Here is a 27,281-nt window from a genome sequence, read left to right as displayed (position 1 = left end):
CCTATAGTATACCCTATCTTGTGAGCAGCAATGACCCACCTTTGAATTTATATATATTATACCTGGACTTGTCAAATGTATTTTATGGTTAAGAAGATTTCTATTGTGATGCATGCCTTTGGGGTCTCTTAGAGCATTGGACTAGGAGATTTATCTCCGTTTTTTCTCTTGAGAGCAGTAATGTCACCAACTCCCCAAGCATGAGCGCTCGGCTGTCCATATTTGTATCCAAGGGTGAGCGGGGGGCGTGGCCAGGGGCGTGGCCGTGCCGTGACTGGCGCTGATTGGTTGCTGAAGGGTCATGTGACCCTTCAGCGCGCCTGAAATCAATTTTATCTGTCTTGCCTAGCACCGGCGAGTGTATGGGCACGAGCGAGCGCGCTCCGTGTGAGCGTGGCCGTTCATATTAACATTCACTAATGAAAACGTGCCAAGCGCACTCAGCACCGCGTGGACGCAGCCTTAGCTAATAGCATGGCGTATACTGTGTTCTTAAAGGTTTTAATGACAGTGGCAGCATTTGCAATGGATACGATTTGCAATGGATACGTTAACAATGGAATCAAAAAGCTTTAATGATTTGTACTTGTGTAGCTGCGCTAGTCATCTTTTCTGATCAGCGCCGGATTTGAAGATCCCTCGCCCCCGGGCACTTACATGTGGCGGCCGCCTCCTTGCTGCCGCTGTCCTTCTCCTTCCGAATTGCCGCGTCACGTTGCCACGATAACGCGATGTCAAGACGTCAGTTGATGTCGCGACGTCACAATGCCATGGCAATGAGACGCAGTGTGATGTCAAGTTAGTGGCGGCCACGGCGTTATTTGACGCTGTGATTCAGAAGGACTAGGGAGGCGGCAGCAAAGTGGCGGCCGCCACATGTAAGTACCTTCCCAGCAGGCCTGATAAGCTCGAGAGAGCAGCAAATGTATATGGGGCGGACATTTTTGCCACCCCACAATGTTGCCGCCCTAAGCCTGGGCCTAATGGGAAATCCGCCACTGTTTCTGCTGCTTTATTATATACTGTATCTTAGGCCGCGTCCACACACGTAATGCTCGCGTGCACGCATGCTGCGCGATGAGTACCATTGGGCCAATAGGAACGTCTATGCTGCGCATGCGTGAGTGTCGCAACAGTGCTGCATGCGGCGAAAAACTTTTATGTCTTCGCCGTGTGATGGCGCGGTCACATGAGCGGTTTGCTGCCCGAAACGCTCCGAATCAAGCTTAGCTGCAGTCCAGGAATCACCTCTGCTCCAAGCAAGCGCAATGTTGCGGCGCTCCATCTCACGCTCGTGAGCAGGAAGCATGGGCGCGGCCTTAGTATCGAACATGAGATTTGACATTTGGGATTAAATGGGCCATATTTACTAGGTGGTACAATTCCATAAGAGAGCTTCCAGGTACTGTTTTTACATTTTCTTACCATAGTAAAATGTACAGCAAATAAAGATATCACTTGTGAGCACATTCACATTTCTCAGACAGGTCTGTAACCCTGCCTTTCCCCATTATCTCTTAGCATGCAATGCTTCCACTGCAGCCAGGGATTCTGGGAAATAACATGCAAATCAGCACACATTGTCACCTTTTGCTTGTAATCCATTTTAACATGGACCCCTATATGCTTATGCCTGCCGTATTACACAGCTTTTCAGCACAGCAGGGGTTAAAGAAGTGCATAGCCAGTAGCCCTGCTCACAGACAGCAGTTTCAACATTTTGGATTTCATCAGTATGAGGTTGATTATAATTTTCGAGTGCTCAGTATCCGAATCCTCATCGTGAATTAAAGGTGTTTTCTGAACACTTGTGTAGCTGGATGCACCAACGATTTGCAAAGGTAATATATATATTTTGATGTATATTTTCTATATGTAGGTTGCTTCTTTTGGAGGACATGTTGTATTTGTTTCTTATTGTATACTGTAACTTACTATCAAACATGAGATTTCACATTTAGGTTTAAAGGAGACATTGGGCCATATTTACTAAGTGGTGCACGTCCATCAGACAGCTTCCAGCGTGGAAAGACACCATACCACCCATTCACTCAAACAAGCCTTATACTCTTCCGGGCCAGATGTTGTCCTATGGAATAGCACCGCTTAACAAATATGGGCCACAATGCGTAATCATTGTATATGCCATAGCTGTGGTCACCAACCCTTCTAATGTCATATTAGGGTAAGATATGTACAACATATCCCAATAATGAACCTGCTGAACAACAAAACAAATGAAGTAACTCCCATTACAAGCTGTTTTTTATTGGAGATACATTTTACTTCAGCTAGCCCTAAAATGCTGGATGAGATACCTGTACCCGGTGTGGCATGCCGATTTCATGTGCTTCGCTATAACCAGCAGGAGAGTACTTCCCCACTATAATGGGTTCTGTTGAGGATCACCAGCTGTTGGCACTAACTTTAATAACCTCCATATATTTGGAAATTAGTATTGTGAGTAGTTATTCAATAACATTACTAGGATAATTGTGTAAGAGCTTACCATATAAACCCAACAGTTTGCCGACCTTCCATGAGCTAAAAAGAATGACGTTACATTGTAGACAAGTTCATTCATTCAATTAAACGGAGGTCATTTTTAATTTGCATGATTGATGCATCGATCTGGTTGTATAATTAAAAAGCTAATAGCCGCATAAGGCCCCTAATCTCTCTGAGTTGGGGTTTATGTCTACTGTATTCAGGGGTTGCCGACGGGGTGGAGGGGAAGACTCTACCCGCCCCTCCTCTTGGCTCTCCCCCGTGACCAAACCTCCACCCCCACTCCCCCCTTCTCCTGCTCCTTTCTCTCTTCCCCCTCTCTCTCTTCGTCTGTCCTTTACATTTCTAGACTATGGGGTCAGATCAAAGATCCTCCTGAAAATGTTAATCCTCCCGGACGGGACCATTATAGCGCACTCTGAAAGCGTGGGAGGTTACAAAAGGCAAGATGCAGGTCGATCGAACCAGATCAACCAACTTTGAGATGTTACGGGTTGTTAGATGTGTGTGATGGTTATGTACACTGTCTACAAACAGCCTTGTGATATGCATGTGCCCCTTTCAGAAACACAATAAAAGTGTTTGAAATAATAAAAAAAAAAGAAAGCTAATAGCCATGTCCTCCTCAATGTAAAAGGTTCAGTGTTGTATGTATATATATGTATGTATGTATGTCTTTATTTATATAAACGCCATTAATGTACATAACGCTTTCAGTGTTCTCATTATAACTTTGTTTTGTTATCCCAGGACACAGAAAGGTTCCAATCCCGTAGCCAGGAGCTGGAGGGAAAACTTTCATCCAAAGAACAAGAATTAGCACAACTCGCCCAGAAACAGAAGAGGGTACGTTATTTTTTATTTGTCATCAAATCGCTTTGATGTCACGCCGTAACATATTTACTGCCTTTGATTTTGTGATGTTTCAGGTTTTTTCCCCCCCCAACAACTACTGTACTAACATTTTTTTTTTCTCAGAGGCATTAAGTATTCTTGAAAAAAAAATCCCTTTGAAGTGGTACTGAAAGAAGCTAGGAATATAATGAGCATCTCCACGTTTTTGTTTTAATATATTTATGGTAATCCTGCCGTGCAGTTCTTTTATTTTGTACATTTCAAGTAGTGCTCTTAGGTAAGATGAATGGGGCTTTCAAGGCTAAAACACAAAAGAAGGCAACAGAGCTGTTACACCAATTTAAGACTGTTACAGAATTCTCATGTAAATGATACAAAGGGCGTTTTTTTTTTCCATCTGCATAATTTGTAACAAGGTGCAAGCAAAATATAACAGATGATTTATGATTTATTTTGCAAAAGAAGTCGACACGTGGAGTTACCCAAATTCCCTGTGTCGTTGCTTCAGAATTCAGCGGCACAAGAAAGGTATGGGATTTATTTAAAATACAGCAAAAAGCAGCATTTGTAAGGCAATTTTCTCGCTAAGGAGTCATACGTTTATTAGCCTGATGTATCCTCTCCGGATTTTGAGCTGTAAAATTATACAGCCTACGTATAAGAATTTTTTTTATATTAGTGAGACTAAACTCTAATGAAACAAGGTGTATTATGCACGTGATTCCCAGAAGTGAGGATTCTGGCTGAGGGACATACTGTAAGTGAGACTCTCTATTATCACACACCTAGCAAATTCCACTAACCCTACTAACTCATGGGGTAGTAGGCTGAGGGCTAAATGATGTGTGGTTGATAATACATGTAGCATCATTCTTCTTTAAGAGCAGAATAGAGCATTTTAAAAGCTGGTTTAACAGCGGAATGTTGTATTTAATCTATAGCAGTCTAAACCAAGCAGGGTGCGTTGTGACCAGAAGTGCAGCATTCCACACTACTCAATATCTATTTTCATTTTACTTGAACACTGGGGTGTCCCGGCGCTCCTCCATGGCCCTTCGACCTCAGTGGACCTACCGGTTCCCCTGCTGTAGCACCGGGCATAATATGTGCCTGTCGAACACAAAATGGCGACTGGCCCGAAGGCCAATAGAAAAGCGATATAGAGAAGGGCAACTTTTTTCGGATCAAGTTCCTTTGGTCCACAGATCTGTCTCAAAAAGGTCAATCCGCCTTTTCGGATTGTTACTTAATCTGCACTCAGATTAAATGAGAGCGAGGAGAGAGCATAAGAATAGATTCAATATGGAATCTGAGTGGAGATTCTTAAAAATCCAACTGGATTGTATCCAATGGTGGATTCGGATGTTTAATACCCATCCACAGATGGATTTACCCAATCCACAGATGGATTTACCCAATCCACAGATGGATTTTACCCCACGGTGACGGATTTTGAAAGGAAAGTCCGGTAAATAGATTTTTACAGTTCCACCCATGGTGTACCTGTGACCATATTCATAGTTCAGCTGCTATATTTTTAGTTTTTTTTTTTTTAACTGGGTGTCCTCGGACACCGGGGAACCATAAATGAGCACCATTTAAGGTTAACGGAAGGGTAAAAATATGTATTTGAGTGGAACTGCTGCTTTAAAATGAAATTTGTAATCCAGAGGAAAGCGTAATAAATAAAAGGTATTGTGGTATATTCAAACGTTTTTGTGAACGTAAAGTTCAAGAGTAAATGGATCGTTCTTTTAATGAGTCACTTTGTCTTTGTTAATTTGTGTAATTAACTGTGTTATAGCTGGAGAACCAATGTACAGAGCTCAACAATGACAAGTATGAAACAAAAGCAGAAAATGAGAAACTGAAGCTAACAAATAAGGAGATGAGAAGAGAACTTGGGAGGACCACTCAGGAGTTATTAACGGCCCAGCAACAACTGAAGATGCTTCAGGAGGAGGCCTCTCAATTGCATGAAGAAAGAGAAATGTATATTAGTTATCATTACTTTCATTCTCACTGAACCATTTTATCCAGCCAATGTAATTTCAAGACAATCTGTATTTATTTACGTAAAGACCCCACACAAGTTCCCCAAGCTACATTCACATTTGGATAAACAATACAGTATAGACCGTGCATGTTTTTTTTAAATACCTTATTTTATATATATATATATATCAGTGTGATGATACCCATCAAGGTTGAAACATGTCTGTGAGTGGGTTTACTGGCTTTGCATCTCACCCCAGCCTATGCTTAAAAGCTGTGTTTAAAGCAGCATGCATTGGCTTAAGGGTTTGCTAGTGTAATATGAGCTTGAGAAAAAAGGTGGCATGTGTGCTCATTTGCATGTCATTTCCCAGAATCCCTTGCTGCAGTGGAAGTGCTGTGTGCTGGGCGATAATGGTGAAAGACAGGGTTGCAGACCTCTCTAAGACATGCAAATGAACATACAGTAATTTTTCCATTTGCTATATGCTTTACTGTGGAGGGTTTTTGTCACTTTTTTTACCCATCATAACCTTAATAAGTGTGGTATATATATATATATATATATATATATATATTTTTTTTTTCCCCCCGCAAAATCGTTGGTTGCCATACATCATATACTGTCATTTGCACAGTGCATATATACATTTCTCAATTGCGGCACGAGCATTGCAATAAATACGTTAAAACTTTATTATTACATAAGAAAAGCGCTTGGGAAAGGGGAAAAAGCGAGAGGAGGATAATTCAGTCTCTCAGGATCGTCTCTGATGGTGTAGTCTCTAAGCAGGCTGTGCATTAGCCTGAGACAGTCCTCCTGGGTTGTCACCTGCTCCCTCTTCAGAAACAAGAAGTTCCTGGCACAAAGTAGTACGTCCTTAACATAGGCGCCAACAGTTCTTGATTGTGCCTCAAGTGTGCGTGCCGGAGAACAGTCCATAAGAGTGGTACATTAAGTACTTCCACGGTATGCAGTCCCTTAGTTCAATGTCCATCTCCTTCAACAAGGACTGCACAAATGTACAGTCCCAGAACACGTGCCATACAGTGTTTGTACTGTGGATAAGGTTTCTGGGTAAAGATATGTACATGAGCACTCTGAACATACCACTTTCTTCCTGCCCAGTAAGAACATGGATATATACTGTATACTGCGAACCCGGTAGAGCTCAAGAAGAAGATACAGTATAATAGGATTAGGGTGGATAAAAAAGTGACTAAATCCCTCAAATGTCCAATGTACAGTAAAGAAACAGATCAGTGCATGTATAATACATATCCTTTATGCAATAGGTATCCAAACCTTCTTGTCACCATTGCACAGGTCATATAGTGATTCATTGTTTGTGAGCATGACAGCTTCAAATAGCAGAATCAAGTCCAAAATGCTGAAGCATGTACAGTATTGTAACGGTTATACTGGTTCTGTACGCCTTGAATTCTGGCTTCGAATATAGCGGGGGGGGGGGGGGGGGAAAGCTCTAAGGATATATCCATATTCCAAATGGTAAGGTGCAAATAGCAACACCCTGGGTGAGAAAAAGTGACCTCACTGTGTTTTATTACCCAGAAGCACAACTTTGTCACAAAACAAAGGGAAGAAACAGGTTTGTGGGGACCTGTGACATACATTCTAATATAATCAGTAATGCATTTTCTTCAATAAAGTGTAAAATAAACCCGTGGCATTTACAGAGCTCGTTGTGTGTTTTCTGTCAGTGACTTGTAGATTCATTATCTGCAACAATCTGGTTATTTACCCCCTCTATCTATTTTTTGCTTTTGTAGGGAAGTATACAGGGTGACAGAGAGCTTACACCGTGAAAGGACAGCTCTGCTGAAACAGCTGGACCTACTAAGGTAAGAAGACAGACACGTTTCACTCAGATGTTGCACAGTAATGAAACTACAGTACAGGCAAGGATTCTGGGTAACCACGTGCAAATTAGCCTATTTATTTTACCACTATGGGCTAAGCCAGTGATTCCCAACTGGGGCTCCGCGGAACCCTGGGGAACCCGCGGAACCCTGGGGATTCGTGGAGCAGTCCCAGGGGTTCCGCCTGGCTGCCGGCAATCACTGCTGCCCCTGGCTCTCCCCCCTCCTCCTCCCTCCTAGGAGCGCGGGTTTAGTCCTCGCTGCCTCCTGCCTGTGAGCTGAGAGGGGGGGTGATCTGTGGTGTCGGCTTCTTCTGTAACATTTTTTCATGTGAGCTACAGGAGGTGGGGAAGAGATGCTGCTTCTTCTGCTCAACGTTGCTTGTGTGAGTGTGTGTGTGTGTGTGTGTGTAACAGACTGAGTGTGTATGTGTGTGACAGTGTGTGTGTTCGTGTGTCAGACTGAGTGTGTGCGTGTGGGAAAGGATGGGGAGAGGAGGAGAGGATGGGTAAAGGATGAGAGAAGGGGAGAGAGGCATAGAGGGAGAGGGGCAGAGGAGGAGGGAGAGAGGAGAGAGGGGCAGAGAAGGAGGGAGAGAGGAGGAGAGGAGAAAGAAGGGGAGAGAGGAGAGAGAGAGAGAGAGAGAGAGAGAGAGAGAGAGAGAGAGAGAGAGAGAGAGGGAGAGAGAGAGGGAAGGAGGGAGAGGAGAGAGAGAGGGAAGGAGGGAGAGGAGAGAGAGAAGGAGGGAAAGATGTAAAGGAGAGAGGGAGTGGGAGAGAGGGGAAGAGGGGTTGGGAGAAAGGGAGAGGGGGAGAGGTAGAGGGATAAAGGAAGAGGAGACAGAAGGGGGAGAGGAGAGAGAAGGAGATGAGACAGAAGGGGGGAGAGGAGAAGGGGACAGGAGGGACAGGAGAGAGAATGAGCGAGAAAGGAAAAGGATAGGAGGGAGAGAGGGGAGAGGAGAGAGAAGGAGGGAGAAAGGGAGAGGAAAGGGAGAGGAAAGAGAAGGGGGGAGAGGAGAGAGGGGGAGAGAGATCGATTGATCAGTGGGGGATGATGTGAGATGCAGGGGGGGGTGATGTGAGATGCGGGGGGGGGGTGATGTTTAAACCAAAATCATTACAAAATATATACACATTGTTTATTCAAAAGTATGAGTTAATTATTTTTTATTACCCCTACTGCTTTACACGTCTATTTTGTGATTTACCCCTGTCAAACATGTCATAGAGATAGGGGTTCCCCGAAATGTTACAAAATACTTAAAGGGTTCCTCCAAACAAAAAAGTTTGGGAATCACTGGGCTAAGCACTGTAATTAGGTTTTTGGCACAAAATTTGTGCATGGAAATCTCATTATAGATTGCGGTTGTGTGCACCTATATGCTAACCTAAACTTTCTCAACCTGCGAGGCCAATTCCTGTTTTCATTTTTGCACACAGAAAAGAACTGTGCCAGGTGTACAGATGTTAATGGCATCTATTAAAAAAAAAGAATGTTTCTGTGAGATAAAATCGTTGCCAAGTTCAAGTCTGTTAATAGTGTTAGCGCAAGATTGAGTATCAACAAAATATGTATAGGACGCTACATGGATGTTTCATTGTTTAGGTTCACAAGATGTATTCTTTTTACAGTATGGATATTATCAATAATAGTACACTAATAATGTACACTAACACTAGGTATACTGTATATATAAAAATACACATGATTATGTTTTCATTTAAATTGTATCAATCACTTATTCAGCACGATGCAATGCATTAAAATACATTTCCAACAATGAACGTTTGCATCACTTGTATGCAGCCTTCAAACATATAGTATACAACGCACATTTTATGAAGGTTTGTAGTAATATTTAGAACTAACATTTTTACACACAAAAGAAAAATATCAATATGATTTTAGTACATAAGCTTCTGTTTTCTATGTCTTGAACATGGATATGCCACACTAGTGTTACATACAGCTACATAGTAGATCAAGTTTCCTATGTAATCGTCTAAGAAACACATCCTATATTGATACTTATATTTATATTGTTCCAGAGCAATAAAACAGAACCCCCAGTGAAACAGCTGCCAATTATGTCTTATAAGGGGGAGGAAATAAATTCCTTTCTGACTCCAAATATTGGCAATCAGATTTCTCCCTGGATCAACATCCTTCTCATGTTTACTTATTTGGTATATCCCTGTATACCTTTCCTTTCTAAAAAGATGTGTAACATTTTCTTAAAGATATCTATTGTATCTGCCATCACAGTCTCTATGGGTAAATAATTTCATATTTGAACTGCCCTTACTTTAAAGAACCCTTTAGTTTGCTGCTGGAGAAATCTCCTTTCTGCCAGGCTAAAGGGATGACCCCGTGCCATTTGTACAGCCCTTGAGATGAAAGGCTCCCTTATAAATTCAGTGTATTGACCGTGACTACAGTATATTTCCAAATAGTAACATTCCCTCATGGACCCCTCTGTTCAAATGTAAACAAACCTAATTGAGCTGGCCTTTCCTCGTAAGTGAAACCTTCCACCCCTTTTATTAATTTGGTGTCTCATCTCTGCCCTTTTTCCTTTAACCTGCAGTGTTATACGGTTTGTTCAGCAAACAGTAATTTAAAAATTGTCACAATCAAAAACCCTACTTCGTCATTGGGAGTATTCACTTTAAATACAGCAGGCACGTGGTTTAGGGAAATACACATGTTTAAATGGTATAGGAAGTAAATGGTAACTCACTTCTGGGCTCATTTGCATGTCTTTACCCAGAATCCTTGTCTCCAGTTTAATCTTTTTAAATGCATAATCTGGAAATCAAAATACAGACAAAGCCCAGTATGGGTCATACAACCAAATATTTTTTTATGTGTTTTCTCTCTTCAGGGAAATGAATAAACACCTAAGAGATGAACGTGATAGTTGTCTGCAGGTAAATAATTTACAGTACAGTATAACCTATGAAAAACAACAACACATTAAACAGTTTTGCCCCCCCCTGGAGTCATAACTAGAATAAAAAATACATATATATATATTTAAGGGTGTTTTTTTTTTTTTTTAATCTTTGAACCTCTGGCTGGCCACTCCTCTGTCACCTCAATCTGGGAGTGCTGCAAAGACTATTGACAGTGGCAGAATAACGAATACTTAGCAACATTTCATTGGCTCTAAGCAGAAGGCACAGCCGGGCCACCAACCTTCCAAAAACAACTCACACCCCTTTCCTAAACCTAAGCCACGCGCCTTACATTTTACTTTACATCACTAAGTTCACTATTTTCTGCTTGTCGCCCCAGACTAAATTGGTCACCTCCCCTTGCACCTTCCTACTGCCTGTTTTTGCTCTTCTTCTGGGCGATTCTTCTTCTTCCCATTGCCTCTAATGCCCCCTCAGTGGTGGTAACACTTTGATCTCTGGGGGCCGCCTACCAATTCCCCTGGTTAATGCAGGCAACTGTAAGCAGCCTGCACAGAGCTCAGCTCATGTTACCAGCAGAGTGCAGTGAATCATAGAGAGAGCTGGACTGGGAGTCTCCGTTGGTCAGGAGTAGAGTGTGAATCCTTTGCGAATATCGCCTTTATTTGCAAGCACGTACTGTATATTCGCGGACCCATCTGCGTCTGGACAAACCTGCCTTTAAAAAAAAAACAAAAACTATATATATATATATATATATATATATATTATTTATTTGCGTATAGTGTTGCATTTTTCATGAAGTATTTGATTTTGTAAACATTTGTGGAAACGAAGGTACAGTAAGATATAGTGGGGTTTTTTTCAAGCAAAAAACAGCCAAAGGAAATCTTACTTGGACACATTCGCCTTCTCCAGCCAGGAGGAGGGTGAGACTGACAGAAAAATAGGAGACTCCTGCCCAAATCAAGATGGTTTAACCCCCAGCCTCTGGCAGCCCGCTATCCCCCTCTCCCCAGCTGCTTAATGATCTGTGTGCTGCTAAGTACATTACTGCCCTGTTTCCTTTCATGTGCTATTCACTAGTTCCCACTGTAAAGCTGCGTCCATAGAAGCACTGACAGTGCTCCTCCGTGCTGACGCTGAGGCTCGCCTGCACAATCACGAGCGATTGTATGGACTTGCAGGTGAGCCAGCGTGCACGATCGGGAGGCGAAGCACTGACTTCATGGGGCCAACAGCCCGCAAAGCGCCGACATCAACATCACGGCGCCGACGTCGTGATGCTGCTTCTCTCCGATTGGGTGTTTTAGCTGACAGCGCACTCAGATATAATGGTCGGCTGAAAATCCCTGCGCATCAGCACGCCTGCGGACGCTCGCGGAAGCCCCCTCTCAAGACATCCTCATTGAGGGTGACGGGGCTCATTGCGGAGCGTCGGCGGGGCTCAGCGCTGTCGGTCCTTCTATGGACTCAGCCTTAGAAGAGCAGCAGGACAGTATTCACCAGCGCACCGAAATTAAGCAGCTGACTGGAGTCGGGGAAACTCCTACTCACGGCTGCAACATCCCTTCTGCTTTTGTACCATATCTTTATATGCTGTATGAGGGTAATAAGGTAATCATTTTCAGGGCTTTAAGGCCTCAAATGCGGCCCTTGAAGTATATTATGTTGCCTACCACTGGTTTAGCATGTATGATAATTAGTGTGACCAGATTTACAAAAGTAAAAACCGGGACACATTAAAAAAAATATTTATAAAACAAATGACATAATCAACTGCGCATTGTCTCCTTTATGTCTCTCTGCCCCTCTCACACACACAGCCTATTCTCTTTCTCTACCCCCCCCCCCATCCCTCCATTCTTGTTCCCTTCCCATCCCCGGGTCCCATTCCCATCCCCATCCCTCCATTGTCGTTCCACCCTTCCCTTCCCATTCTGTCTGTCTCTCTCTCTCCCCCACTCTCTGTCTCTCTCCCCCATTCTTTGTGTCTCTCTCTCCCCCATTCTCTGGGTCTCTCTCCCCCATTCTCGGTGTCTCTCTCACCCCATGCTCTCTCTCTCTCTCTCTCTCACCCCGTGCTGTGTGGCCTCTCCCTCCCCATGCTATGTGTCTCTCTCCCTCTCTCCCCCATGCTGTGTCTCTCTCCCCCCCATGCTGTGTGGCCTCTACCTCCCCATGCTGTGGGTCTCTCTCACTCCCCATTCTGTGTGGTCTCTCCCTCCCCATGCTGTCTCTCTCTCTCTCTCCCCCCCCCCATGCTGTGTGTCTCTCTCCACATGCTGTGTGTCTATCTCTTCCCTATGCTGTGTGTGTCTCTCTCCCTATATGCTGTGTGTCTCTGTCTCCCCATATGCTGTGTGTCTCTCTCTCCCAATATGCTGTGTGTCTCTCTCTCCTCATATCCTGTGTGTGTCTCTCCCCTTATGCTGTGTGTGTCTCTCCCCCCATGCTGTGTGTGTCTCTCTCTCCCCCCATGCTGTGTGTGTGTCTCCCCATGCTGTGTGTGTGTCTCTCCCCATGCTGTTTGTGTCTCTCTCTCTATGCTGTGTGTCTCTCTCTCCCCATGCTGTGTGTCTCTCTCTCCCCCATGCTGTGTGTGTGTCTCTCCCTCCCCATGCTGTGTGTGTCTCTCTCTCCCCATGCTGTGTGTGTCTCTCTCTCCCCATGCTGTGTGTTTGTCTCTCTTTCCCCATGCTGTGTGTTTGACTCTCTTTCCCCATGCTGTGTGTCTCTCTCCCCATGCTGTGTGTTTGTCTCTCTTTCCCCATGCTGTGTGTCTCTCTCTCCCCATGCTGTGTCTCTCTCTCCCCATGCTGTGTGTCTCTCTCCCCATATGCTGTGTGTGTGTCTCTCTCTCCCCATGCTGTGTGTCTCTCTTCCCATGCTGTGTGTCTCTCTCTCGCTCTCCCCATGCTCCGTGTCTCTCACTCTCCATGCTGTGCGTGTGTCTCTTGCCCCATGCTGTGTGTATGTGTCTCTCCCCATGCCGTGTGTCTCTCTCTCCACGCTGTGTGTGTTTCTCTCTCTCTCCCCGTGCTGTGTCTCTCTCTCCCCCAATGCTGTGTGTCTCTCTCTTTCCCCATGCTCTGTGTCTCTCTTTCCCCATGCTGTATGTCTCTCTCTCCCCATGCTGTGTCTCTCTCTCCCCATGCTGTGTCTCTCTCTCCCCATGCTGTCTCTCTCTCTCTCCGGATGCTGTCTCTCTCTCCCAATGATGTGTCTCTGTCCCCCTATGCTGTGTGTCTATATCTCCCCGTGCTGTGTGTCTCTCTCTCCCCATGCTGTGTGTCTCTCTCTCCCCATGCTGTGTGTGTCTCTCTCTCCCCATGCTGTGTGCTTGTCTCTCCCCCCCCATGCTGTGTGCGTCTCTCTCTCCCCCCATGCTGTGTGCGTGTCTCTCTTTCCCCATGCTGTGTGTGTCTCTCTCCCCATTCTGTGTTTCTGTCTACCTATAGTGTGTGTGTGTGTGTGTGTGTGTCCCTACCTGTCACTGTGGAACGTGGGGGAGAAGCCATCTTGGGTCCTGGCAGCAGGCACTGGAAGTTCTCAATGCTGGGGCTCCGCTGACACTAACCCCACCCCCACCCTCTGCAGCTAACCCCACCCCCACCCTCTGCAGCTCAGACCCAGCCTCCGCTCTCCTCCTGCTCTCCTCCCTGCATTCTCTGCTCCCCCCTGCTCTGATGGGCAAAAATGGACAGCCACAAAAAATGGAACATTTTAAAGAATGCGGGGCAGCTGGGACAGACATTTAAAAAACCGGGACTGTCCCGGCTAAACCGGGACATCTAGTCACCCTATTAACAACCCATGATAAACATATACTGAAACAGTAGAAATGATGACAAGATTAGCCTATTTCAAAATATTTACTGTATTCAAGGAAATGTTATTAAAAGGGATATTTGCTAAGATTATTTATAGGTGAACATTACCTTGGAAATTGGAGGTAATAAATGCATTATCTAGGCCTCCAAGCATAATTAATACTTTGTGCTTGAGATCTAATGTATTGTTTTCGATAATATATTTGTTGTTATTAAATGATAATCTAAATAATGAATGAGAGAGTACTTTCATATTGAAGTATTATACGTGCAGTTAATACTTGTATATATGTTCACCAGAAATCAAAGGGAAATCCTGCAAAATCATTGCGGAATCAAAGATCTGGATCTATCATTGGCAAATATTTTGACAGGAAGCCATCAGTGAAAAGGTAAAGAACTCGGCTGTTTTACCTGTGTAATTGCTCTGCTTACTGCTATCTCCCTTAAAAAATAACATTGTTTAACTGTGGATGTCAAATGACATGCGTCGCTGATTAAGAATGACTATTACCATTGATTTGCATATCACTGACATGTTTGCAACTTTTCTACGCAGCACATAATGAATGTAATTTAAAATAATCTTTAAATTGTGTGTAAAGATGTATGCAAAAAACCCCCAAAAAAGACAAAACACAGACCTCTTAGATTGAGTAAAAGATACAGTATATTAGGCCCCAAGCCCTTATTCTTACTTACAGGTAAGGCATGAATAGTGCAGCGTCAGAGGTATACAAGGAAATGCCGTCACCACAATAAAGGACACTGTTCCAACAAGGTGTATATCCACAGAGCATACCACGTTAGTACCGTTCTTATGTGAGTCACCTTATGAGGTCCAAGCGTCCTTCTCGGTGTTATCACGTCAGGGGCAACCGGTTGGCTACCGTGTCTCGGGAACGCTGCCGTTGCCTGCAAAAGCGGGGTCCCCCGCGCTGTAATGCTTTGAGCTCTTCCGGATTCCCGTGCCCTGTACTGACGTGTTTGCGTCTGACGTCAGCCGTATGCCAGCAAAACAAACCATCTGCAGTCCTTGCAAACCTGTGACTAGAAAGTGTATAGCGCCACCTTGCAACCCCTACTAGTTTCGCTTAAAGCGATAGGTCAGTCTCAAAAAGAGATATATCAGACTTATACTGAGACTTACAGGTGCAGCCACGAGTATCCGAACACTTGCCTAGGAAAATCTGGGGCAATACCCCAGTAATGCTGCAACATTTCTGTGACATTTCTGCAGACAGACTAATGGCCCATCGGATTAACACAGCGGGGGTCCCTGGCAGTCCCATTCAAACTGACCAGGGATCCCTGCTGTGTTAATCCGATGGGCCATTAGACTTTCTGCAGAAATGTCAGAGAAATATTGCAGCATTACTGGGAGATTGCCCCAGATTTTTCAAAGCAGTGTTCGGATACTCGTAGCTGCATCTGTATACCTCTAATGCTGCACTATTCATTCCTTACCACTAAGTAAGAATATGGGCTTGTGGCCTAATATATATCTTTTACTCAATCTGAGAGGTCTGTGTTTCTCTCTTTTTGATTTTGCATATGTTTGGAGGTTCCCTGGCAGAACCTTGAGGGGCTGAGGAACTCAGTCCTGTGAAGACAACAACACATAGATCCTCTGCACTTCAAATGATCTGGACTTTTGGTAGAAGCACTGGTAATCTATTTGTGAGTACAGATGTATTATATGATGTTAGGTAAATGAGGTGTCCGCTCATATGAGGTACCATTGCATTTCTTTTTACAATCCCCTGCAGCTGAACAGACTGTGATTTGTATTTACTAGCACATGAGCAGAATGAAAGCAAGTTAAGTGCCAGTGATACGAAAGGCCTGTAATTTGTAGAACATAATATTGATTAAGCACTTGTTTTACATTGTAAGCTTTGATTTATTTTATGTGAGTAGGTTTACTGGCTATGCACTTCTTCAACCCACGCTGTGCTGCAACGCTGGGTAATGCTGCAGGCATAAGCCCATAGGGGTTCATGTTAAAATGGACATTAAGCCCTGTGTGCTCATTTGCATGCCATTTCCCAGAATCCCTGGCTGCAGTGGAAGCATTGCCTCTAAACTCCTTGAACGTCTTGTATTCTCTCGCTTGCTCCATTTTCTCAACACCTATTCTCTCCTAGACCCTCTACAATCTGGCTTCCGCACTGCTCACTCCACGGAAACAGCCCTCACTAAAATAACTGAAGACCTCCATGCTGCCAAAGACAGAGGTCATTACACTCTGCTTATACAGTATTACTCGACCTCTCTGCAGCATTTGACACCGTGGACCACCCTCTTCTCCTTCATATTCTCTATACTCTTGGTATTCGGAACAAAGCTCTATCCTGGATCTCCTTCTACCTCTCCCACCGTACTTTCAGTGTCTCTTCTGCTAACACCTCCTCCTCTATTGATCTCTCTGTGGGGGTACCCCAGGGCTCTGTCCTGGGACCTCTTCTCTTTTCTCTGTACCCACTCTCTCTAGGTGACCTAATAACATCTTTTGGGTTTAAATATCACCTCTATGCTGACGACAAACAAATATACTTTTCAACACCCGACCTTACACCTGCTGTACAAACCAAAGTTTCTGAATGTCTCTCTGCTATATCATCCTGGATGGCCCTCCGCCGCCTTAAACTCAACATGGCTAAAACAGAGCTCCTCATACTTCCCCCCAAACCTGGCCCTACTACTGTTGGAACTACAATCATTTACCCAGTAGCCCAAGCACGCTGCCTAGAGGTCACACTCGACTCCTCTCTCACATTCGCCCCTCACATTCAAAACATTTCTAAAACTTGTCGCTTTTTCCTCCGCATTATAACAAAGATACGCCCTTTCCTCTGTTGCTCGACTGCTAAAACTCTGACTCAGGCCCTCATTCTCTCCCGTCTTCATTACTGTAACCTCCTGCTGTCCGGCCTTCCTGCCTCTCACCTGTCTCCCTTACAATCTATCCTAAATGCTGCTGCCAGAATCACTCTACTCTTTCCTAGATCTGTCTCAGCATCTCCCCTCATGAAATCCCTCTCCTGGCTTCCGATCAAATCCCGCATTTCACACTCCATTCTTCTCACTTTTAAAGCTTTACACTCTTCTGCCCCTCCTTACATCTCAGCCCTAATTTCTCGTTATGCACCATCCAGACTCTTGCGTTCTTCTCAAGGATGTCTTCTTTCTACCCCCTTTATATCTAAAGCCCTCTTCCGCCTTAAACCTTTTTCACTGACTGCCTCACACCTCTGGAATGCCCTTCCCCTCAGTACCCGACTAGCTCCCTCTCTATCCACCTTTAAGACCCACCTTAAGACACACTTGCTTAAAGAAGCGTATGAATAGCACTGTGGATATTCTGAACACATGATACATAAAGCCTGGCCCCCTGCAGACGCACTTACCAGAACTCCCTCCTACTGTCTCTGTACGTTCTCCCTACCTACCAATTAGACTGTAAGCTAATCGGGGCAGGGACTCCTCTTCCTTAATGTTACTTTTATGTCTAAAGCACTTATTCCCATGATCTGTTATTTATATTATCTGTTATTTATTTGATTACCATGTGTATTACTACTGTGAAGCGCTATGTACATTAATGGCGCTATATAAATAAAGACATACAATACAATGCTAAGAGATAATGGGGAAAGGCAGGGTTGCAGACCTGTCTGAGATGTGATTGTGCTTATAAGTGGTATTTGTATTGGCTGTATGCTACAGTATATGGTGGAGGCTTTTTGACACTTTTTACCCACCATAACTTATTGCAGCGCCAGTATAACCACCCTCATACTGATGAGATGCAAAAGGTTGAAACATCTGTCTGTGAGACAGTTTACTGAAAGCTGTGTAATGCAGCAGGAATAAGCTTATAGGGGTCCATGTTAAATTGGATGGGAAATAGAAGGTGACACTGTGTGCTCATTTTCATGTAATTTCCCAGAATCCCTGGCTGCGGTGAAAGCACTGTATAAGAAATAATGATGAAAAGCGGGGTTGCAGACCAGTTTGAGACATTTAAATGTGCTCACAAGTGATATTTTTATTTGATTTAATTTCTAACACGTCCACGAGGGTGCAATGGAATAAACCAAGTACTTTAATGGGAGAAGGGAAAGATTAAAACAGACATTAAGGGGCAGATTCATCGATCCGCAGTGCGGAGTATCACATCCTGATCTGGCGTTACCGCTGGATCACGTGTGATACCCAGCATTGTGGCTTGATGACTCCCAGCGAAAGGGCCTTATTCTATTCTAATCATAAAGGTGATTTAAGAGGATTTCGGAATACATAGAATTACCCCCTTGCACTGTTTAGCCAATATTTTGAACTTTTAAAAAGTAGAAAATGGGACAATTTTCCTGGAAAGCACTTGTATGTATAACATGAATGGTTTTAGGAGATATAATATAGTAGGTGTGATAGATGGGCAGACACGGGATATATATATATATATATATATATAAAATATATATATATATATATATATATATAAAATATATATATAAAATATATGAATAATACAAAATATGGGATGCGCTTCAGCAGAGTGAGGTGAAAACATCATGACCACTCAAATAAGCTAAATTTCAGATGCTCACCTCTGAGTCCATAACTTTTTTTTTTTTAATCTCTCTGGCAACAATAATGCAATTACTCTGATTTTTCTGCTTCTACAAGTTATTGCAATGGTTAGCAAACAAAAGCATTATTTCACCCACTGCTAAATCAGCACAATCAGGTCTGGCTGTTTTTACAGATTTCACTTTGAAATTAGCATTTAGATTAGCTATAGAATTAGGCGGTACCTTTGCTGATTAATTAAATAACGTGGATTGAATGCATTTAAAAGACTTATGAAAAATTGTCACAAATTGTATGTATGTCTTTGTATGTATGTCTTTATATAGCGCCATTAATGTACATAGCGCTTCACAGTAGTAATACTCCTTGATTTTTACTTGATTTTGCTAGTGAACACTTCACACATTTGTACTGATGCATATACATATATATAATATATATTTAAATATATGTATAACTAACCCCACACTGATGAGACCCATTAAGGTCAAAACGGCTGCCTGTGGGTGGGTTTACTGGCTATGCATCTTAACCCAGGCTGTGCTCAAAGCTGTGAAATGCAGCAAGCATAAGCTTATAGGGGACCGTGTCATATGGTTTTGAAGCAAAAGGTGGCACTGTGTGCTCATTTGCATATCATTTCCCAGAATCCCTTGCGGCAGTGGAAGCACTGTGTGCTGGGTGATAATGGTGAAAGGCAAGGTTGAAGACCTGTCTAAGGCCTCGGGCATGGTCAGCGCTTACATGCTGAGCCGTGCTGAGGCGCGCTTGCACTTACCTGTGAGCCCCTACAGCCGCAATGAGAGCGGCTTTAGTAGGGGCTCGCCTACGCTTACGCAAGCGTGCCGAAGCGTAGGTCTAAGGCTGCGTCCATAGCACGGGAAGCCGTGCTGAGGCGTGCGGACGTTCCGCGCTGAGCCCCTGCATCCTCAATGAGGATGCCTTGAGAGGGGGCTCACGCGAGCGTCTGCAGGCGTGCTCAGGCTTTGGAGTTTTCAGCCGAGCGCCAAGCTGTTTTTCAGCGCGCTGTCGGCTGAAAACATCCAATGAGAATGGAGCTGCGTCAACGTCACGGCGCCGTGACGTCGGCGCTGTGACATTGACGTCAGTGCGTCGCGGGCGATTGGCCCAGCGACGTCACTGCCCCGCCTCCAACCACCTCCCCCCGGCTCCCTTTGCGCACGCTGGCTCGCCTGCAAGTCCGTGCAATCGCGCTGACTGAAGCAGACGAGCCTCAGCACTAGCGCGCCCCCGCTCTCCCCACACCTCTATGGCCCGGGCCTTAGGTAATTTTTAAAATCACGCGCTTGCCGGAGCGCAGGGCCGGTCACGTGAGCGGTTCGCCCAATGAGGGCGAACCAGCTGCGTGACGTCACTGGCCCGCCCCCGGCCCGTCCACGACACGCCCCCTGACGGCGCGCTGTCTAAGGCCAGGGAAAGCACCCACTTTCCCTGAGCCTCAGCGCTCCTCAGCGCTCCTCAGCGCTCCTCAGCATGCCCGCCGGAACCCTGAACGAGGCCTAAGACGTGCAAATGAGCATACAGTAATATTTCCATTTGCTATATGCTTTACTGTGGAGGATTTTTGTCACTTTTTACCCACCATATCTTAACTAAGAGTGAATATACAGTATACATACATCTTCTATAAGAGGCTCCTGTTTGTCAGTCATGTACAAACTGAGCATGAACAAGTCAGCCTGTAGAGGGAGCTGCAGCATCCTTTCCTGCACAAGTTACTTTATTCTGGCAGCAGACGCAGAAGAGTAACTTGCCAATGAAGAAAATGAATTACAGTACTAGGAGCTGTATTATGAGTGACACAGAAAATAGAAGGACAGCTACAGAGCTAAGAAATACAGTAATATACAAGACATAATACAAGGAAGAAAAATACAAAGAAGTGCAAAGTAAACATTGGAGAATAGTAAAAGGAAAACATTAGGAGGATAGAAATCCTTACACCAAAGTTTATAATCTGAATTGGTGGGAGAGGCAGAACGGGTGCGTGGAATTGCACATATATATGGCAAGGTAAAGAGTGTGTGTGCAGTCAATAATGCGTCAAGTCACAGTACACTTTAAATTAAAGTACAGTACTCTCAAAGATATATATATATATATATATATATATTTCCAGCCTAGAGCGGCAATTTTTTTGGGGGTGGCAATTTTTGTGTGTGTGAGTTAATAGGGGGTCTTACCTTCTCCAGAGTGACCCCTCCCCTGCAGCGTTGCGTTGTCATGGCGACCCAACGTCAAATGACACCGCAACATCACATGATGATGCGTTGCCATGACAATGCAGCGTCACATGCTGCCATGACGCCACGGAGGAGGTCCGCCCCGAACCTATGGGTGACAAAAAACTAAATCCGCCACTATATACCGAATTGGCCCGAATATAGTACGGACTCGCACATAATACAACCCTAACGTTTTGAAGGTGTTCTACATTAAAAATATAAGGTGTTTGGCTGCGCATATAATACGAGTAAAGTTTTTAGGAAAAAAACATACCACTATATTCGGGCCAATACGGTGTGTATGTGTGTATGTGTGTATGTGTGTATGTGTGTATGTGTGTATATATATACATATATGGGGGGAATGAAACACAAAAGCGCACAGAGGGTCAAGATTTAATTAAAACATGTTAGTAGTAGTAACAATAAAAACTTACATATAAGGGTAAGTACATCCAATATTCAGGTGCAGAGGAAACAGTCCTGGTGGTGTCCTGGGCATAAAGAGATGGTGCAGAGGCTTACAAGGTAGACCCGCGCGCTGGGGCTGCCTGGCTCAGCACCATATAGTTCTTACTTCCGGGTTGCGGCTTCTCGCAGGACCCGTGAATAGTAGCCCGCCTCAAATGCCGGTTCCCCAGAGAAACTCACTCCGGCGTGCCGAAGCCTGATGAAGCACAACACTGTGTGAAACGCGTTGCGAAAGCCCTACGGTGCAGCTAGAAGTCAGCCCACAGGTGTACCTACCCCCAGCTGTCCCATCAACAACCAGAGACCCTTCGGCACGCCCAGGACACCACCAGGACTGTTTCCTCTGCACCTGAATACTGGATGTACTTACCCTTATATGTAAGTTTTTATTGTTACTACTACTAACATGTTTTAATTAAATCTTGACCCTCTGTGCGCTTTTGTGTTTCATTCCCTGCTATTGCCCGCGTTTGGAGCCATCCTGCGACGGGACCTGTGGAGGAGGGGTGCCTTCACATCACATCAGCTGCAAGAGGGAAGAGTTGATCCACTACGAGATCCTGTTAGGAAGCAAGAGCGCGGTTTGACTTTCTTATATACTGTATACATATATATACATACATATATATTATATATATCTACTATATATTTGTGAAAGTGTTCTATGTGTCCGTGTCTGTATGTGTCTCCCTGTGTCCCTCCCCGTGTCCCTAGCGGCAATCTCATTGGACCTTGGGCCAGGCCAATGAGATTGGTCCTTTGGTCCGCCCCCGCACACCTCTCATTGGCACACCACACACACACACACACACACACACACACACACACACACACACACACACAAACACACACGCACACGCACGCACACACACAGCACACACACAGCACACACACAGCACACACACACTGCATATATCAAATCATGTACATAGGGGAATTCCAATAGGAGATGGTTCCCTAACACAGGCATCTACCCTCTATCTCTTCTACTTGAAACGCATGGATGGAATAGGCTGACAATAAACCAGTGGGCAGATCACATAGGTTTGTCTTGAAAAAAATAAGGTTTGTGCCCTGTTCTGGATTGGACTGTAGGTAGCCAACTGAGAGTCTGTTGCATGGACTGGTCAGATTCTTCCTGATACAATTCAATCAGCAGTTTATCATCAACCACCTGCAGCTTGAATCTTCAAATAAACCTTGAGAGCTCTCCCCTCACCCGGCGCTCTCACCCCTCACCCGGCGCTCTCACCCCTCACCCGGCGCTCTCACCCCTCACCCGGCGCTCTCCCTCCCCCCCCACACACACACAGAGCATGCGGCTCTCCCCTCAACCGGCGCTCTCCCTCACCACCCCCCCCACACACACAGAGCACGTGGCTCTCCCCACACACAGGCCGCTACCCGTCCCCGCGGCCGCTCCTCCGGCTGTCTCCGCCTCTCCTCCGGCTGTCTCCGCCTCTCCCCGCGAGAGGCCCAGCACCTCATCACCGGAGCGTCTCAGCCTCGCCGCGGAGGAGCCCGAGGTGGAGGAGGAGGAGGGCGGCCGTGTGCAAGGTGAGTACACGCAGGGGAATGGCTTATTTAACGCTTCCCTGACTCCCCCTGCCCTCCCCCTGCCCTTTGCCCCCCCCTACCCTCCCTCCCCCTGCCCTTTGCCCCCCCTGCCCTCCCTCCCAATGCCCTTTGCCCCCCCTGCCCTCCCTCCCAATGCCCTTTGCCCCCCTGCCCTCCCTCCCAATGCCCTTTGCCCCCCCTGCCCTCCCTCCCAATGCCCTTTGCCCCCCCTGCCCTCCCTCCCAATGCCCTTTGCCCCCCTTCCCTCCCTCCCAATGCCCTTTGCCCCCTGCCCTCCCCCTAACCACCCTGCCCTTGCCCCCTGACCTCCCTCCCCCTGCCCTTTGCCCCCTGCCCTCCCTCCCCCTGCCCTTTGCCCCCCTGCCCTCCCTCCCCCTGCCCTTTGCCCCCTGCCCTTCCTCCCCCTGAACCTTTGCCCCTGCCCTTTTCCCCCCTGCCCTCCCTGCCCTTTTCCCCTTTGCCCCCCTGCCCTTTGCCACCCTGCCCTTTTCCCCCCTGCCCTTTGGCCTCTTGCCCCCCTTCCTCCCTGCCCTCTTGCCCCCACCCTCCCTGCCCTCTTGCCCCCCTCCCTCCCTGCCCTCTTGCCCCCCCTGCCCTCTTGCCCCCCCTGCCCTTTGCCACCCTCCCTCCCTGCCCTCTTGCCCCCCCTGCCCTTTGCCCCTTTGCCCCCCTGCCCTTTGCCACCCTGCCCTTTTCCACCCTGCCCTTTGGCCTCTTGCCCCCCTTCCTCCCTGCCCTCTTGCCCCCTCCCTCCCTGCCCTCTTGCCCCCCCTGCCCTCTTGCCCCCCCTGCCCTTTGCCACCCTCCCTCCCTGCCCTCTTGCCCCCCCTGCCCTTTGCCCCCCTCCCTCCCCCCTGCCCTCTTGCCCCCCTGCCCTCTTGCCCCTTCCTGCCCATTTGCCCCTCCCTGCCATTTGCCCCCCCGCCCCTCCCTGCCCTTAGCCCCCCGCCCCTCCCTGCCCTTAGCCCCCCCGCCCCTCCCTGCCCTTAGCCCCCCACCCCTCCCTGCCCTTAGCCCCCCCGCCCCTCCCTGCCCTTAGCCCCCCCGCCCCTCCCTGCCCTTAGCCCCCCCGCCCCTCCCTGCCCTTAGCCCCCCGCCCCTCCCTGCCCTTAGCCCCCCCGCCCCTCCCTGCCCTTAGCCCCACCGCCCCTCCCTGCCCTTAGCCCCCCCGCCCCTCCCTGCTCTTAGCCCCCCCCGCCCCTCCCTGCCCTTGGCCCCCCCGCCCCTCCCTGCCCTTTGGCCCCCCGCCCCTCCTTGCCCTTTGGCCCCCCGCCCCTCCTTGCCCTTAGCCCCCCCTGCCCCTCCCTGCCCTTGGCCCCCCCGCCCCTCCCTGCCCTTTGGCCCCCCGCCCCTCCCTGCCCTTTGGCCCCCTGCCGCTCCCTGCCCTTTGGCCCCCTGCCCCTCCCTGCCCTTTGCCACCCCTCCCTGCCCTTTGCTGCCCCTCCCTGCCCTTTGGCATTCCCGCCCCTCCCTGCCCTTTGGCACCCCCGCCCCTCCCTGCCCTCTGGCACCCCCGCCCCTCCCTGCCCTTTTGCCCCTCCCTGCCCTTTTGCCCCTCCCTGCCCTTTTGCCCCTCCCTGCCCTTTTGCCCCTCCCTGCCCTCTTGCACCTCCCTGTCCTTAGCCCCCCTGCCCCTCCCTGCCCTTTGCCCCTCCCTGCCCTTTGCCCCCCCGCCCCTCCCTGCCCTTTGCCCCCCCCGCCCCTCCCTGCCCTTTGCCCCCCCTGCCCCTCCCTGCCCTTTGCCCCCTGCCCCTCCCTGCCCTTTGCCCCCCTGCCCCTCCCTGCCCTTTGCCCCCCCTGCCCCTCCCTGCCCTTTGCCCCCCCGCCCTGCCCTTTGCCCCCCTGCCCCTCCCTGCCCTTTGCCCCCCCACCCCTCCCTGCCCTTTGCCCCTCCCTCCCCTCCCTGCCCTTTGCCCCCCCGCCCCTCCCTGCCCTTTGCCCCCCCGCCCCTCCCTGCCCTTTGCCCCCCCGCCCCTCTCTGCCCTTTGCCCCCCACCCCTCCCTGCCCCCCCACCCCTCCCTGCTCTTTGCCCCCCCCGCCCCTCCCTGCTCTTTGCCCCCCCCCCCTGCCCCTCCCTGCCCTTTGCCCCCCCCGCCCCTCCCTGCCCTTTGCCCCCCCGCCCCTCCCTGCCCTTTGCCCCCCCCACCCCTCCCTGCCCTTTGCCCCCCCCACCCCTCCCTGCCCTTTGCCCCTGCCCCCCGCCCCTCCCTGCCCTTTGCCCCTGTGCCCTTTGCCCCTGCCCCCCCCTGCACTTTTCCCCTGCCCCCCTGCCCTTTGCCCCCGGCCCCCCTGCTCTTTGCCCCCCCGCCCCTATCTGCCATTTGCCTCCCCGCCCCGCCGTGCCCCTTGCCCCCCCACCTCACCCTGCCCTTTGCCCCCCCCAGCCCCTCCTTGCCCTTTGCCCCCCGCCCCTCCCTGCCCTTTGCCCCCCCGCCCCTCCCTGCCCTTTGCCCTCTCCCACCCCTCCCTGCCCTTTGCCCCCCCCCACCCCTCCCTGCCCTTTGCCCCCCTCCCGCCCCTCCCTGCCCTTTGCCCGCCCCTCCCTGTCCTTTGCCCACCCCTGCCCCTCCCTGCCCTTTGCCCCCCTGCCCCTCCCTGCCCTTTGCCCCCCTGCCCTTTGCCCTCCCCGCCCTTCCACGCCCCTTGGCCCCCACTCCATGCCCCCTGCCCTTCCACGCCCGGGCAACGCCGGGTATATCAGCTAGTATACAGGCATACCCCGGTTTAAGGACACTCACTTTAAGTACAATCGCGAGTATGGACATATCGCTCAATAGGCAAACAGCAGCTCACGCATGAGCCTGTCAACACGTCATGAACAGCAATACCACCTCCCTACCTGTACCAAAGCTGTGCACAAGCGGGGAGACTATAGAGCCTGTTACAAATACGTTATTTACATCATATATGCACGTATATGACGATTGCAGTGCATTACATGCATCGATAAGTGGAAAAAAGGTAGTGCTTCACTTTAAGTACATTTTCGCTTTACATACATGCTCCGGTCCCATTGCGTACATTAATGCGGGGTATGCCTGTATATATATATATATATATATATATATATATATATATATATATATATATATATATATATATATATATATATATATATATATATATATATACATACATACACATACATATATACATACATACAGTATATACATACATATATACATATATACATACATACATACATATATATATATCACATCACCTTGAGAAAGGTCCCGCACGTAGGACCGAAACGTTGGATATGATGTCTCATTAATACAAATCTTTTGACTACTTTCTGGAGTGCTGCCTCTGATATTCGTCCACACGGTATCGTATTGCCTATTTTGCTCATACAGGATTTGCACCCACCATATTGTTTACCCGACGGAGTGCCTTTGTTCGCATTTATCTACTCATCTATATATATATATATATATATATATATATATATATATATATATATATATATATATATATATATATATATATATATATATATATATATATATATGCTGCAGTGGAAGTGCTGTATGCTGGGTGACAATGGGGAAAGACAGGGTTGCAGACCTGTCTAAGACATGCAAATGAACATACAGTAATATTTACAGTTGCTTTATATATATATAGATATACTGTATATATATATATATATATATATATATCTCAAATCACCCCTGGTAAAAAGGAACAATAATAATATTGATCATCTCCATGTAGTTTTAGCCACCCTTTACAGAAAACAGTGTTTAAAACTCCACCTAGGGCCAAGGTGAAACAAAGGCATTCGAATGTATAACAGGATACATGGACAGTAGTAGGTAACTGAGACTTTAATGGGGCAATTCAGTCTACCTACAGAAAAAAATAGTAATTTAAAAAAAATTATATCAATTGTATAAAGCAGCATTTTTCAATAAAATTTGAATAAAAAATAAATTAATAATTAAAGTTTTCTACCTGAATGAATAGAAACTACAAGTAAAAAAATAAAGCTTACCTGAACTTCTGTATAGTTGGTGATTGGTAGTCCATTCATCCTCTGTTCCATCCGGTACAATGAGATCCCAACAGACGGGGCCCCAAACCCCAATGGGTCTCACACCCACTCGCTGTGAGCAGGATGTTGCAGACCAAGTTGCTGTGAGGTCAAATGGGGGCATCTCTCTTGGGTTCTCAATGTTCCTGATGGAATGGAGAAGGCATTGATTACAGGGACGATCATCACCTCTCGAAGCTCAGGTACGGTTTTTCTTTTTACTTATATATTTATATTAGTTTAAATAGATAACTTAAATGTTTATATTTGTTTTCCTGCTGGTAGGCTGAACGGTCTATAGAGCGTTCCCAGTTGGCTAACCATTACATTGCTTAGCTTTATGTGGAACCCCTGCTG

At 47.1% G+C, this 27,281-nt stretch overlaps 1 protein-coding gene across 2 annotated transcripts in view; it reads left to right on the top strand.

The window, feature by feature from the left end:
• CRACR2A (calcium release activated channel regulator 2A) overlaps window positions 1-27,281 on the top strand; it is a 132,237-nt gene that overhangs the window by 75,860 nt on the left and 29,096 nt on the right. For both annotated transcript variants that reach the window (XM_075602269.1, XM_075602267.1), the window contains exons 7-11: window positions 3,259-3,354; window positions 5,168-5,355; window positions 7,150-7,221; window positions 10,127-10,172; window positions 14,294-14,385. In XM_075602269.1, the coding sequence (XP_075458384.1) occupies window positions 3,259-3,354; window positions 5,168-5,355; window positions 7,150-7,221; window positions 10,127-10,172; window positions 14,294-14,385 (494 nt within the window). The remainder of the gene's footprint in view (window positions 1-3,258; window positions 3,355-5,167; window positions 5,356-7,149; window positions 7,222-10,126; window positions 10,173-14,293; window positions 14,386-27,281) is intronic.

This window comes from Ascaphus truei, chromosome 5 (assembly GCF_040206685.1).
Source record: "Ascaphus truei isolate aAscTru1 chromosome 5, aAscTru1.hap1, whole genome shotgun sequence".
NCBI classification, from domain to species: domain Eukaryota; kingdom Metazoa; phylum Chordata; class Amphibia; order Anura; family Ascaphidae; genus Ascaphus; species Ascaphus truei.
The sequence above is the reverse complement of the archived record's forward strand: the minus strand, read 5'-3'. Positions and strand labels throughout refer to the sequence as shown.